Here is a 14068-nt window from a genome sequence, read left to right on the forward strand (position 1 = left end):
GGTGTATTCGTGTGCCGCCACCCTCCCCCTAGGCTCTGAGCCCCCCGGGAGCAGGAATCGGGTCCCCCACCCCTCTGGCCTCGGCACACAGCATATAGCAGGTGTTCAGAAATAAACTGATGAGTAAAGATCAAACCTGCGTTGCATTCCCTTGCTTTTTCTGAAACGAAATTTGTTCTAGACGTTTGCTAAATCTCAGTGTTTCCCACCTTAGGAGAGCAAGCACAGAAGCCCAGATAAGGGATCAGATCCTATCTTTGTGAACTTTGGCCAATTTTTCCACCTCCCTGAACCTCAACTTCTCCTTCTGTAAAATGAGATTTATAAGCCTCACTTCATAAGGAAAACCACCTAATGTATCATCTGGTAAAATGCAAGATGCATTTTACTTTCCTTCACATATATGCACACTTCGGCTGAAGTCAGCAAGCATATACTAAGCACTCACATACTAAGCACTCACATACTAAGCATGAGCCAGCCCCTGGGGTAGGTGCAATGGTGACTCTTACCCTAGATTTCACAATAACCTTTTCTGAGAAATGTCACGTCTAAAATCAGGAGTAAATCCTGCCCGTGAATTCACAGGTAAGTTTGCCAACCCGCGGGAAGCCCACTAATAGGAAGTTAACCTTGAGCCACTCCTCACCTCCTCCAGGACCCCTCACCTAGTGGGTCACGCGGAAGACAGCGCGTCAGTGGGTCTTTACTGCCACCTGCTGGAGAAATGGAATAGGGCCACAGGCAGCAGCCTAGAGAAATTCCCGCGTCTGCCCAGAGTTGCCAAACACATGGCTCTAACTTAAATCTGCCACATTTGTTGAACAGCTAAGGAGAAGCGGTCAGAGGAAATTGCTTCTTAAGTCAGAATTATCTCACCAGAATTTTTTTTTTTTTTTTAAAGGAAAACCAACTGCACCTTGCAATGGTCAGAAATGGAAGTGTGCCTCCTGGGGAAATTTCTCTGACTCAAAGGGGAGCACCAGAAAACCCTGTAAGGTGGAGAGAAATAGCTTCTTCAGAAACCATGCCTATGTTTTACTCCACAGGCCACCATCAAGTACAAATCCTGGTGGATTTTCTGCAAACCCTGGTGCCCCGGAACCCAAGGGAACAGTCCACCTGCCCATGAACACCTGCAAGATCTAGCTCAGTCCCGGAACCAGCTCAGTAGAAACTGTCAGAAGCAGGGAGGCCATTCTTTCCAAAGACCTTCACTTTGCAGCCAGATTCACTAAGTCAACAAAGTGGGAGCCAGCCCCGCCACTCGCCTTCCTGTTACACCCTCCCACTTCTTCTCCCTGGCCTGCCACGCTCACACACACGTGTACGCACACACAGACACAGTCCTCCAGATCCAGCATTCTTAGTTATTTGGGTGGGGAGTCTGTGTAGGGAGAATTGGGAGGCAGAATCCAGATAGGCTATGGCCAGGGTTTAGGGTGTTTTTCTCTTTCTCCATATTCAACCATCTTATGAAAAGTTGGATCCAAGAATGCAAACTCTGGAAAACCAAGGGCAGTGTAGCACCAAGGTACTTACTTAGCCGATGAGTGTTTCCGTCTTTCCTCAGGGCAGGCAAGCTTTGCGGAGTCCTGCCAGTTATTTTGATACATAGAGTGGTCGCCTGCAGCTTCTACAGTCAACTTACCCAGCCATTCAGGCATTTAAGAGCAAAGCTCGGGGGGCACCTGGCTGACTCAGTCAGTGGAGCGTGCAACTCTTGATCTCGGGGTTGTGAGTTCAAGCCCCATGATGGGTGTAGAGATTACTTAAAAATAAAATCTTTTAAAAAAAGAAAAAAGAGCAAAGCTTGGGGAAGCTCCACCCACCATACCCTCCTGGGGTCTCATGATGACCAAACTGTCCCCACCTTAAACCAAACTAATTTAGGGGTAGAATGAAAGGGTATATTCCCCCCCAGAATTTCCCAAAGGGAAGAAAGTCGTAAGAGAAATATACTGGAGTCATCAAAAAAACACAAAATTATTTATACAAACTGTGAATGGCATGGTTCTGTTTGTTATGCTACAGTACAAAAACTGAAAGGTTTTCATCCAGATAGAAAAATAAAAACAAAGAGGGGCGCCTGGGTGGCTCAGTCAGTTAAGCATCTGCCCTCAGCTCAGGTCATGATTCCAGAGTCCTGGAATTGAGCCCCATGTCTCCCCATGTCAGGATTCCCCCTCAGCAGGGAGTCTGCTTCTCCCTCTGCCCACTCCCACTCATGCTCACCCACACTCACTCTCTCTCTAATAAATAAAATCTTTAATAGGAAAAAAAAAAAAAGAAAAAGAAAGAATTATCAGCACTCTGGTATTAAGCAACCCATGATGATACTTTGAATACACCATCTCTGCCTAGCTGATGACCTGTCCCCCAGCCCGAGCAGTAACTTTTTCTCATCTGTTAAGCTTAATTTTGCCTCTCTTGCATTTGGGGGTTCAAGAAGCAAAACTACCATTCTGACCATCTTACTTTCCAACCCTGAGCTTCCTTCCAAGGCCTCTGGGGTTCTCCTTACTTCCTCATGCAGTGCCAAGGCAAATGAGGGCGGTGGGCATCAGGTCATCCCATGTCCATCTTCAATGGTTCTCCCTGTCCTGTGGCCCCTCTGGGTCCACTGGCTTCTCTGCATGCTCAAGGCCTGGGCATCTTTTGCAAGATTGTCCTGACTGCCTACAAGCACCAACATCGGGGTGCCTGGCTGGTTCAGTCAGTAAAGCATCTGCCTTCAGCTCAAGTCATGATCCCAGAGTACTGGGATCGATCCCTACATCAGGCTCCCTGCTCAGCGGGGAGCCTTCTCCCTCTGCCTCTCCCACTCCCCCTGCTTATGTAACTCTGTCAAATAAATAAATAAAATCTTAATTAAAAAAATGAAGCACCAACATCTATCACTGAGGACCTAACTCCCAGGGACACACCATGAAGCAGGACTCCTGTCCCATCTGCTCTTAGCATCCCCAGATCTCTATGTCTTCTCCCATCTTTCTTCTCACAATCCAGGGGATTTGGGGGAGAGGGGCGGAGGATCATTCTTTCCCTCCAAATTTCTTCAAGACACATAGCCTTTTGGTCCAAAATCCCCCTGCCTCTTTACAAGTGGAAAAAAAAAAAAAGAAGGAAGGAAGGAAAGAGAAAGAAACATATAAAAACAAAATAAGTTGCTTTCTATAAAAGAAAAGATAGAAAAAATGTCTTGGTTGTCTTTGACCCCATCACATGCCTCCAGTAAGGCAATGACCAGAATGCCTGCACGGAGAGAGGGCGTGAGAGAAACAAAGGCATATCACAAATGTCATCCGGTCACTTGAGAAACACGTATTTACTCTCCTTTCCCTCACTCAAAACTTTTGCTGTGGTCAGTTGTGATTCTTTTCTTGGCAAGTGATACTGCTTGCAAGAAATGTCAGAATAAAAGCTTCTCTTTTGTTCCTCCTAACAGTCCCTGAGCACCTGCATTTCTCCAGCGGCTTCTGCCCACTTCTGTAGACTCCTCCCAGGCTAGCTCACATCTCATCCTGAGAGAAGCTGGCTGGAAGGCACCATTGCCCAACCCCCACCGCACCCCCCAGTCAAGAAAAACAAGAGTGCCAAAGGCAGCAGCTCAAGTGGCCGCATGCATCCCCCAAAATGTTTAAGCTGAAATGTCCATGCTCCCACCCCGCACCTGCCCCAAGTCAGTACATTATATAAATACTTTCTTATTCCCACATCCCAAAAAGCCCTTTTTAGCCTTCATCTTACTTGGTGTCTCTCTATAAAAGATGACTGTCCCCCCTCCTTAAAACTCTCTTCTTCTTAGATTTGGCTTGTGTGGCACCTATATTCCCCTGGTTTTCCTCCTCCTTCCTTGCCACAGCCTGGCTCTGGGATCCGATCCTTTCATCTATCCTTTCGTTGCTAATGTGCCGCAAGGTCCTGTCCTTGGCCCTCTCCTTACTACAAGCCCTCACAGAACAAACTCGACTTCTGTCAATGCAACAACACCTACCAAAACCTCAAAAATCCCCACCACATTACCACCCCTCCCTCCCTCCCTCCTCCTCTCCCTTTCTGATTCCAGACATATATACGCAATTGTCTGTTGACTAGCTAGAAAACAAAAAGCCAGAGGGGAGGGAGGGTAAGATTGCTAATTTCCTATATTTGAAAGACAGGACCAGAGAGCAGACCAGGGCCAAATGGGTAGATTCCAACTTAATACAAGGGAGAATTTTTTTTTTCTTTTTTTAAAGATTTTATTTATTTATTTGACAGAGAGAGACACAGCGAGAGAGGGAACACAAGCAGAGAGAATGGGAGAGGGAGAAGCAGGCCCGCCGAGCAGAAGCCCGATGCCAGGCTCAATCCCAGGATCCCCAGATCACGACCCGAGCTGAAGGCAGAAGCTTAACGACTGAGCCACCCAGGCGCCCCAAGGGAGAATTTTCTAACAAAGAGCACTAGCCAGCAGTGGACAGGCCCCTTCTGAGGTAGTGAGCTCCCCATGACTAGAAGTGAGCAGAGAGGATTCCTACACATAGTACAAAGCCAAACTAAGCAACATCCAAGTTCATATCTCCCCATGAGATTGATACTTCTCAGCTTGGCATTCAGAGATCTGAATAGATAGAAGTGTTGTTGGTGTTTTGTTTTGTTTTCATTTTCTTGAATACCTAAAAATTACAATTCTTCATTATAGGACACTAGTTAGAAATCATTGCAATATTTCCTTTTATTCAATTATTTTTAAAATAACCACAATTTTGTCTATCCAATAATTTATCCTACAAAGTCATTTGTCATACACACTCTAGTTTTGAGAGAACAAAATTTACTTGGTCGTTGATTGAAGGCTTTTGGATTAAAGCACAGTTGGAAAACTCACTGCTTCTGGACATTTCTCTCTGTTCTATTCCTCTATGCTATTTTTAAAAATAAATAAATAGGAAAGGAATCCTAACTGAATCCTAATCTAATTTAACACAAAGACTTTTCTAAAAGTTCTTTTTAAAAGTTCAAGGGGCGCCCGGGTGACTCTGCCGGTTAAGCGTCCGACTCTTGGGTTTCGGCTCAGGCCATGATCTCAGGGTGAGATTGAGCCCCACGATGGGCTTAGCACTCAGCATGGAGTCTGCTTGAGATTCTCTCTCTCTGCCTCTGCCCCTCCCTGCCACTCACGCACACTCTAATAAACAAACAGAATCTTTTTAAAAAAATATGAAAGCAAACTGCCTGCAACTCCACCACAGAATCAGATTGTTTCCATTTGTTCGTGTTAATCCTTATCACTTGCATATGCAATTTTTTCATCTTTACAATATTATCAAAGCAGTTTTATAGTATGTATTTTCACTTACTGTATCATTAGTATTTTTCCATTTCATTACTTTTCTCCCCTTACTTCCAACCTCACCCCCTCAAGATAACCGATGTTCACAGCCTGGAGAGTTACCGTCTACATCCTCACCATGCTTGATCACCCAATGGTGGCGGGGGGGGGGGGTAGGCACCAGAACACTATTTGAATCACAATTGACGAAGCTCCCTCCTTCTCTTGTTCTCCCGACATACCCAACTTTCTACATCCTTCCTCCAGTGGACCCTATTACCCTCCTACCCACTTTGTTGGAAACAACCAAAAGGAGGAACCGCAAAGATTAACTCCTACAAAACAAGAGTGTCCTAGATTCTCAGCTGCTCCTCGGATCACAGCAGCAGGACCTGGTGAACTTCCTTTGCTCAGCCTCTCACGCACATGGCCTTTCCGTGCCACGTTTTCTTCCCTCCCTCCAACATCCGTACATTCTCCCACCTTACGACTTGGGCCTTTATTCACTTTTGTTCAGTTTCAGCTACCTCACTGCCCCAGCTTACACATGGGCCAACGCAGCCTGTCAAGAGTACAGCCTTGCATTCTGCCGTTCTGCCATCCTCCTCAAGCCCCTGACACTCCTTGGCTCAGTCTCTCAAGTTCACCTTTTCACACCAGAAATGCTCATTTTCACACGGGTCTAACAGCTCCGGCACTGGGAGGAGGAGGAAAGACAGAGCAGTGTGGTGATATGGTCTATGACTGTCCCTTTAGCAAGGATGGTGGAGAGGGCCATTTTTTCTTCCTAGGGTAGTTTTGGTCATGAGGCCCCTCACAGCGAAAGCCACCGCTTTGCCTCATAAGGTTCTGCCCTGCTCACACACTTTGTGGGGCCTCTGAAAAATCATTTAAATGGTTAAATGTTCATTTAACAGCTGTGGACTTCACTCGGATCTCAGATCTGAAATTGTTCTTGATTCAGCTTCAAGAGGGAGGCAGGGAGGTAAGAAGCAATCCCTGAGCCGGCAAGAGACGCAAAGGCGACTTAGTCTGGTGCATCACAGACCTGCCAAGGCACAGCCCCCAGAACCCACCTCTAGGCTTGTACTCACAAGGGGGTGAGCAGCCAAGGAAAGCCGACCTCAGAGTCATGTGTGGGGTTAGGGCATGGCTCCGCCATTTCCTGGCTCTAGGATCTTGCAGAAGTCAAAACATTTTGAGTCTTTTTTTCCTCATCTCGAAAATGACACAACTTTGGGGCGCCTGGTTGGCTCAATCAGGGGGAGCATGCAACTCTTCATCTTGGGGTTGTGAGTTCAAGCTCCACATTGGGTGTAGAGATTTTTTTTTTTAAGATTTTATTTATTTATTTATTTATTTGACAGAGATAGTGAGAACAGGAACACAAGCAGGGGGAATGGGAGAGGGAGAAGAAGGCTTCCCGCTGAGCGGGGAGCCCGATGTGGGGCTCGATCCAGGACCCCGGGACCACGACCCGAGCCGAAGGCAGACGCCCAACAACTGAGCCACCCAGGCGCCCCGGGTGTAAAGATTATTTACAAATAAAATCTTTAAAAAATAAAATAAAATAAGGCAATTTAAAAAAATCGTTGACTTCATATAGTAATTATAAAGAGCAAATAATTCAATGGAAAATAAGTTTCAAAATCCTTTCATACCAGTTGAGGGCTATATAATTGCTGGTTTAATTTATTTGCCATTTCATGTTCCAGCTTGCTTGTTTACTAAGTAAACAGTCAATTTTTCATCAGCAGGAATAGAAATCAGCCACAAAATCACCAACATTTCTTGGATTCTAATCTCTGGCCAAAAAATTATTTTCTTTCATAGAGTAGTTTTAAGGGTCCGAGTACCTCCAATCCTTAAAATGTAAGCCAGGGACTTGAACTGGAGTAAAGCTTTGCTGGTAAGTATCCAATTAAAAGGGGGGGAGTAAACAAAAGCATATCAAATTTTTTCTACCTTTATTTATAAAGAACACAACTCCTCCTGACACAGACACAAACATTCACATGTCCCAAGGAGGAGCTCACTAAAAACAACAACAACAACAGAACTGGAAGACACTGGGACCTTAGTTAACACCAGTCTGTGTTCCCGACTCCGGGATCGCTGGGAATGGGTCCTCAAATGTGACCTCTCACCTCAATGAAAGGAAGAGAGACCTTCATCTGGAGGGCAGGCCCACCCACCAGGCAAGAAGCTACAGACTCAATCTTCAGCATCATCAAACTGTCCTGTTTCGAAGACCATCTTGGAATAATGGGGTATCAGCGGGGGTGGATGGTGCCAACTGGGGTCATAGATCATGTCTCCTTGCGGGGCACAGCATACCCAAGGTTTGACCTCTTGAGAAATGCAACCCTGGATGTCATCGGCATCTGCAAGCAGTTTAAAAAAAAAAAAAAAACAGATTAAAGGTAGGAGGGGAGGGGAGACAGCCAAAAAGTGTCTAGGAGACAGACACTTGCAGTTCAAAAGCACACACATAGAGCCCTCCTTGGACTGCACACGCGTGTGTTCTGAGGCACCCCCGACTGGTGCTTCTCAGGGGAGGGCCCTTAGCAGTGCAGAGGCTGCAACTGCAGAAGACAGCACTTCTCTCTGCAGCTGCTAGATTCACACAGATATTTTAAGAGTCAACTACAAAATTTGCATATTTTTCCCAATATGAAAGAGAAGCTGTCACAGACATTTCAGCCCTGTAACAGGTATCAGGCTAAGCTCACAGATTGAGTCCATCTTCCAAACTGTCTGCCTTTGGGATAATTTGGTAGGAGGGTCTCCAAACCTTGGCCTAGGACCCCAGAAACGCCACACCTACCATACGGATTCCCTTGATCTGCCTTCAACTCCAAGTCCCAGTCCTCGTTAAAAAGATCAGCAGCCTGCTCCTTGGGCGGACAGTCGGACACCCCTTCTGACAGCTCCCACGTATTCAGGTCCCCATCCGAATCCTCATCATCCATAGCAAAGCCTTCCTCTTCCGAGTGGATGCCCTCACCGTGGGTAGGACTACCATTAGGGACGCTCTGTGCTCCACTGGCTAAGAAATCAACAGAAGGAAGAAGGTCTTAAAACCACCAGCAACGACATAGGGCCTACTCGTGTGCTTGGAAAACGTCTGGCAGACTCCTGAGACAGCAAAACAAGGGTACAGAGTTCCTTAGCCACCTGAGCACTTAAAAAAAGAAAAAAATGTTCTTCTGTTTACCTTTTTCGAAGAAGGGTTGATTTTTTTTTTTTTTTTCAGTAAAACGTTCTGCCTTAAACGAGGTCTTGTAATTCACACAGGGAATCAAGCAAATCAAGCACAGTTTATATGTTTAGGTAATTTACAGGTAATTGAGGCAAAGGGCATTTGGAAAATGACAAGCTTTCACAATACAAACTTGAATTTGTACTCTATTTCTCTCTTCATCCTCAAGGAGCACAGGACAAGGGGACGGCGGGAGGAAAGCAGGCAGAAGAGCGGAACCCATCCAGTGACAACAAACAGCCACCACGTCTCCTCCTCCCTGTACCAGGGAGGGCTGGACAGTATACTTTCAAAAGGTCTCAAAATAATGGAAGAAAGTCTGGGGGAGGATAATGGACCTCCCAGCATACCATGCTATGGAGAAGCCAGGTCAGAGCTGGGAAAACAATCAGCTTGAACACAGCCATGCTACTAACACTGTATAATAATGGCAGCTACAAGCAAAAAAGCAGTAGTTCAGGGCACGGGTTCTGGAGCCGGGCTACCCCGGTCCAAATACCAGTTGTGCCGATTAGTCATTGTGTGACTGAGCGGAAATGGACTCGGCCACGCCCTCGAGAACTTAAACACAGAACTAGCACGCAGCCCAGCACTTCCCCTCCTAAACGGACATCCCAAAGAATAGAAAACAGGTATTTAAACAAGACTGGTACAATAATGTCCGTGACAGCACTGTTCGCGATCACCAGAAGGTGGAAACAAGTCAAATAAATGCCCATCCACGGGATGAATAAGCAAGCTAGAGGTAGTGTATCCAGATGACGGGAGGATTCGGCCCATAAAGAGGAATGTACTGATTCATGCTACACGAATGAATCTTGGAAGTATTATGCTGAGTGAAAGAAGCCAGACATAAAAGGCCACATGGCATATCATTCCACTGGCACGGGAAATCCATACAGAAGGCTGATCAGTGGTCGCCAGGGGCTTGGGGAAGGGGGTGTGGCTACTTATCGGGTTCAGGGTTTCCTTGTGGGGCGCTGAAAGTGTTTGGGAACTAAATAGCCATGGTGGTTACACAGCATTGTGACTAAATGCCACTGAACTCTATGCTTTAAAACTGTTAAATGGTACATTTTGTATGTGTTTGACCACATTTTTTTTTTAATTTTTACTCTGTGCCTCAGTTTTCTCATCTGTAAATATGAAAATAGGATTGTTGTGAGAGCTGTTTTAAAAAGGGGGGAACGGGAAAAGAAACACTTGGAACTGTATCTGGCCCTTACTCAGCAAGTGTCAGCTGTTATGACCGGACCTACATGTCCGTGTGGGCACAGTGCTTCTTTTGGACCAGGGCTATCCAACGGGAGTTTCTGTGATGATGGTAATATTCTCTCATCTGTGCTCCAACAGGCTAGCTAGCAGGAACCACGTGTGACTGCTGAGCCCTTGAAATGTGGCTAATGTGAATAGGGAACTGAGGTTTTCATTGTATTTAATTATAATTCGCTTAGATTTAAAGAGCACCAGTAGCTGGTGGTTATTACAGCTCGAGATCCTCCCACCCAATCCTCAGAACCACCCTCTGAGGTAAGCATTATCATCCCCATTTTAAAGAGGAAAAAAGGGTAAGTGACTTATCTAAGGCCTCAAAACTGGAGCCCAGGACTCTGAGCCAGAGCTGAAAGTGAAAACAATGTTGTCTGCCTCCAAAGCCCCATACTCTTGCTGCTGCCCTAAGCTGCCTTTCTCAGCAGAAGGGGAGGGTTTTTTGGACAAAAGGTCAGGACTTCCCTAAAGGAAGCTCCAGCCGCGCTACCACACGAGGGCACTGTGGAAGCACCAGGCAGAAAACGCAACTCAGCAGCAAAGAGAACTGGCTGGAAAGGGGTCAACAAGACGCAGAGACAGTCCCTCCCCACATCCACCCCCGTCTTCTCCACTGTCTACTTGCCTAGCCGATCCATGGCCTTCTTGGTCTCTCTCTCCTGCCCGGAGTGGTCAGCGGGAGCAAAGCTGGCCTGCAGGAAGAAGAGAAGGTTACCCAGGACCCGGTATTAAGCTATCATCTCGCACTCTCACCTTTGTGAGGGTGGGGCTGGGGCTCTGTAACCCCCACTTCTGCTTTGCCCTAGGAGATGCGGCAAGGCCCGAGGGAGAAGGGCCTCGCTCCTTCCTATTCCTGCAGACGCCACCCCGGTGACACTTCACCCCGGGTGACACTTTGCCCCCGGCAGTGGCAGCAACAGCACCCTCCTACAGCGGCCACTGGATCCAGTTCAGTTTGCCAGCACTGGAGGAGCCAACCTCCTCCCTGGGCCCTCCCGTTGGGGGTCTGAGTCCCAGGCCCTCAGGCCCCCTCCTCCAAGCTCGGAGACCCCAGCAGTAGCTGTGGGCAGCACCTCCTCCTCAGAAGTTGGAATTTCAGCTCTGCAAAGCCTCCCCTCTGAGCCTGTACATTTTAATCATTCCCACCTCATTCCTGCGTTCCCTCAACCCTAGGGTTGGTAGCTGTTTCCTGCAGGTGCTACTGCCATGTTCATTTTTACCTTTTCAGTGACTTCACGTTCTAGCAAATTCTGTCTCCTGATACAAGGGGGCAACAGAGCTGTAGTTCCTAAGTGACACTGAAGAGAAAGAAGTCTTCCCCTACTGCCAACTACATGCTTTTCTGCTCCCATCACTCAAAAGTTCCTGAAATCCTATAACCTCCAAGACTGCTTTGTAAATGGAACAAGAAATGTTCACAGCCTGCATAAGACATGGTTTCCATCCCAGCTCTGCCATTCATTCAGAGTGTGACCTTGATAGACCACTTCAACCCCCACACCTGGGATTCCTTCTCCAGAAACTGGAGATGACTGTTCTGACCTTGCAGGGGGCTTATGACAAGGTAACACTTATGAAAACACCTGGCACGTAGCAGGAATGTAGTATCTGTTGAATTTAAATCCGCCTTCTTAGCTCCTACACCTGAAGTGCACTTGGCACCTGCCCCAATTAGCCCATGACCTAGTCATCCCTAGATTTAATGAATAAATTCCACCTCTTGTAGTCAGTGACAACCCTTGGTCACCGCTACAGGTCAGCTGGTGGCATCTCTCCCGTGGACCACTGTCATAGCTCCCTGCCCTCCCACTCACCCACCCTGCCCAGCCTTAACAGCCTCACTCTGCTCAAAAACCTTCAACAGCCCTCCACGTGGGAACATAAAATTGGCCATGGCATTCACACCAACCCATGAGGGCCCCTCGACCTGCTGAGCACAGTTCTCTCCCCTGGCCCTGAGGCTCTGCCACCCCAGCTCCCAGCCATCTGCCCTGTCCTTCCTCACCTCCACGCCTCTGCAGGCACTACTACCACCCTGTTACCTTGGAGAGGAAGCACACATCCCTTCCTGCTACGTCCTGGCAGAATCAGTCTCACCCTGTCTGCACTCCAAAGTAATTTTTTTTTAAAGATTTCATTTGACAGAGAGAGACACAGTGAGAGAGGAAACGCAAGCAGGGGGGGTGGGAGAGGGAGAAGCAGGCTTCCCGCCGAGCAGGGAGCCCGATGTGGGGCTTGATCCCAGGACCCTGGGATCATGACCTGAGCCGAAGGCAGACGCTTAACGACTGAGCCACCCAGGCGCCCCGCTAAGTAATTTTCTTTATAAGTCTATCACTGCATTTTTCCTATCTTACTCGGGTTTAGTACCATCTTTGATGCTTAAACAAGCATTCCATTCCTCCCTCCCATTAACAGCCGTGTCTATCGTGGCAGGCAGGACGCGAGGAGCCGGGTTAACAGCACTCAACAGAGGGTTCCTACCCTCAAGGAGCTCACCACCCAGCAGAACTGACTGGCTGTAAACAAGGACAGGTGACGACTGTAATAACGGTCTTTGAAAAACCAGGAGCTGTCTGGCGCGCAAATGAAAACAAGTTTCTGGAAACCCTGCGTCAAGCCGGGCCTTTGGTTTCAGTAAACAGAAAAGGAGAGAGTGCATCAGACATCATGCGGTGCTCAGGGTGAGCCGTGCATCCCCACCCCTGGTCACAGGTCCTTCGGGGACAGCGCGCTCCTCGCCGCCCTCACCTGGCCCCGGCCCAGGCCCCCGGCAGCGGCCCCCAGCTCTCGGTCGTCAGCATCACTTCCCATTCAGCAAGTACGCAGAGGCGCCCCCGAGACTGCCAGCCCGACCCCCCGCCTCCGCTCGTCCCCCCCAGCCCCCACGCCCTCAGCCGCCGCGGCCCGGCAGTTTCCAGCGCGAGCGCGCGCCCAAACGGCGCTCCCGCGGCCCCGCGGCCCCCAACCCCGCCCCGCCGGGCCCGGCCCGCGAGCCCCGCAACTTCCCGCCCCGGGCCGCTGCTGGCGGCTGCGCTCACCCCCGGGCTGGGGGGCGCCTCCCGCGCGCTCGGCAGCGGCGGACCCCGAGGCGGCTCGGCGGCCCCCAGCGCCCGGACTCCTGCGGCCTGACGGTCCATGCCTGGCGGCCCGCGGATCGGAGTCCTGGACGCTGCTCGGCCACGTGACGCGCCCGCCTGGCTGCCAGCCGGAGGATACGCCGCGGAGGGGCCAATCAGCCGGGGGCGCTCCCGGCCGAGGGGGGCGGAACACGGGTCACGAGGAAGCCAGGGGCGGGGCTGCGCGGGAGGGGCGGGGCGCGTGCGCGCGGCAGCCGAAGCCCCTCTACCTACGGGTACCGGGATCGGATTTTTGGTGCTCCTGCGGGTACCCATCCCAGGGCTGACGACTAGCTGAGTCTGCAGTGCCAACCGTTATCCCTGCCCCACCACGCTGGATGTGCTTCGGCCCCCAAACCTCGAATTCCTGCTAGGATATTCAATTACCCGAGTCTCCCTGATAGTCTACAAAGCTCAGCTCTCAAAAGTTTGACTGCAATTGAGCTCCAACCACATTTCACTCTCTCGTCACAGGTGTTTGCAGAACTCAGGCTGGAATGGGACTATAACCCACCCACAAATGGATGTGCCCAGGGATTCTCCACCCTGTTAATGATAAGTTCTTATAAAGTTGATTAGAAACCAGGATAGATGATGAAAACGACGTGCAGACACCCATATGACAGTCACAGTAACCCTAAACATTCTCTGCTGTCACAGTAGTCTGGCCTGGACTCCTATTTTGTAATGCTTAAAGTCTGGCCCTCTATAGCCTGAGGGCAGGAGCAGACGGGCAGGGCCTGAGTTGGGGATAAACCCAACTCTAAAGTCACCCTTCCTTGCCTTTCCCCAGGCTGCCTAAACTCTTCTTAAGAAACCTGCTCAGGGTGTGATAATCATTTTAACAATGAAGTAGCAGAAAACCTAGAAACTGGGATTCCTGCTCACAAGGTCACTTTATGACAATCTTGTGGGACATTAGAGAGCTTATTCCTTCATCTCCCTCAACGAATGTGAACCATCAAAGACATTTGAAAAAAATTAGTGTGGGGGGGGGCAAAACAGGTGAAGGGGAGCGGGAGACACAGGCTTCCAGTCATGGAATGAGTAAGTCACGGGGATAAAAAGTACAGTATAGGAAATATAGTCAATGATATTACA

At 48.9% G+C, this 14068-nt stretch overlaps 1 protein-coding gene across 2 annotated transcripts; it reads right to left on the reverse strand.

The window, feature by feature from the left end:
• Positions 1 to 7269: 7269 nt before the first annotated feature.
• Positions 7270 to 13219, reverse strand: COPRS (coordinator of PRMT5 and differentiation stimulator). 2 transcript variants are annotated; one of them, XM_064583199.1, is made up of 4 exons: positions 12890 to 13219; positions 10474 to 10540; positions 8145 to 8366; positions 7270 to 7701 (listed from the first exon to the last, which is right to left on the reverse strand). In XM_064583199.1, exons 1-4 carry the CDS (start codon positions 12986 to 12988, stop codon positions 7532 to 7534), a joined length of 558 nt encoding a protein of 185 aa, XP_064439269.1. In that variant the 5' UTR covers positions 12989 to 13219; the 3' UTR covers positions 7270 to 7531. The 2 variants fall into 2 exon arrangements, with proteins under 2 accessions (XP_064439269.1, XP_064439270.1); XM_064583200.1 differs by lacking the exon at positions 12890 to 13219 and adding an exon at positions 12600 to 12677.
• Between the last annotated feature and the right edge of the window lie 849 nt (positions 13220 to 14068).

This window comes from Mirounga angustirostris, unplaced genomic scaffold (genome assembly GCF_029215605.1).
Source record: "Mirounga angustirostris isolate CCGP_5_RB_7025 unplaced genomic scaffold, mMirAng1.0.hap1 SCAF_17, whole genome shotgun sequence".
Classification (NCBI taxonomy): Eukaryota; Metazoa; Chordata; class Mammalia; order Carnivora; family Phocidae; genus Mirounga; species Mirounga angustirostris.

What these genes read in the sequence shown, in the direction of transcription:
- COPRS (XM_064583199.1), bottom strand. Translation starts at nt 12,988, where the DNA reads ATGGACCGTCAGGCCGCAGGAGTCCGGGCGCTGGGGGCCGCCGAGCCG. An exon ending in AGGCGCCCCCCAGCCCGGGG is followed by an intron (nt 10,541 to 12,889) that starts GTGAGCGCAGCC and finishes TTCTTCCTGCAG; the next exon opens with GCCAGCTTTGCTCCCGCTGA. An exon ending in GAAGGCCATGGATCGGCTAG is followed by an intron (nt 8,367 to 10,473) that starts GCAAGTAGACAG and finishes TTGATTTCTTAG; the next exon opens with CCAGTGGAGCACAGAGCGTC.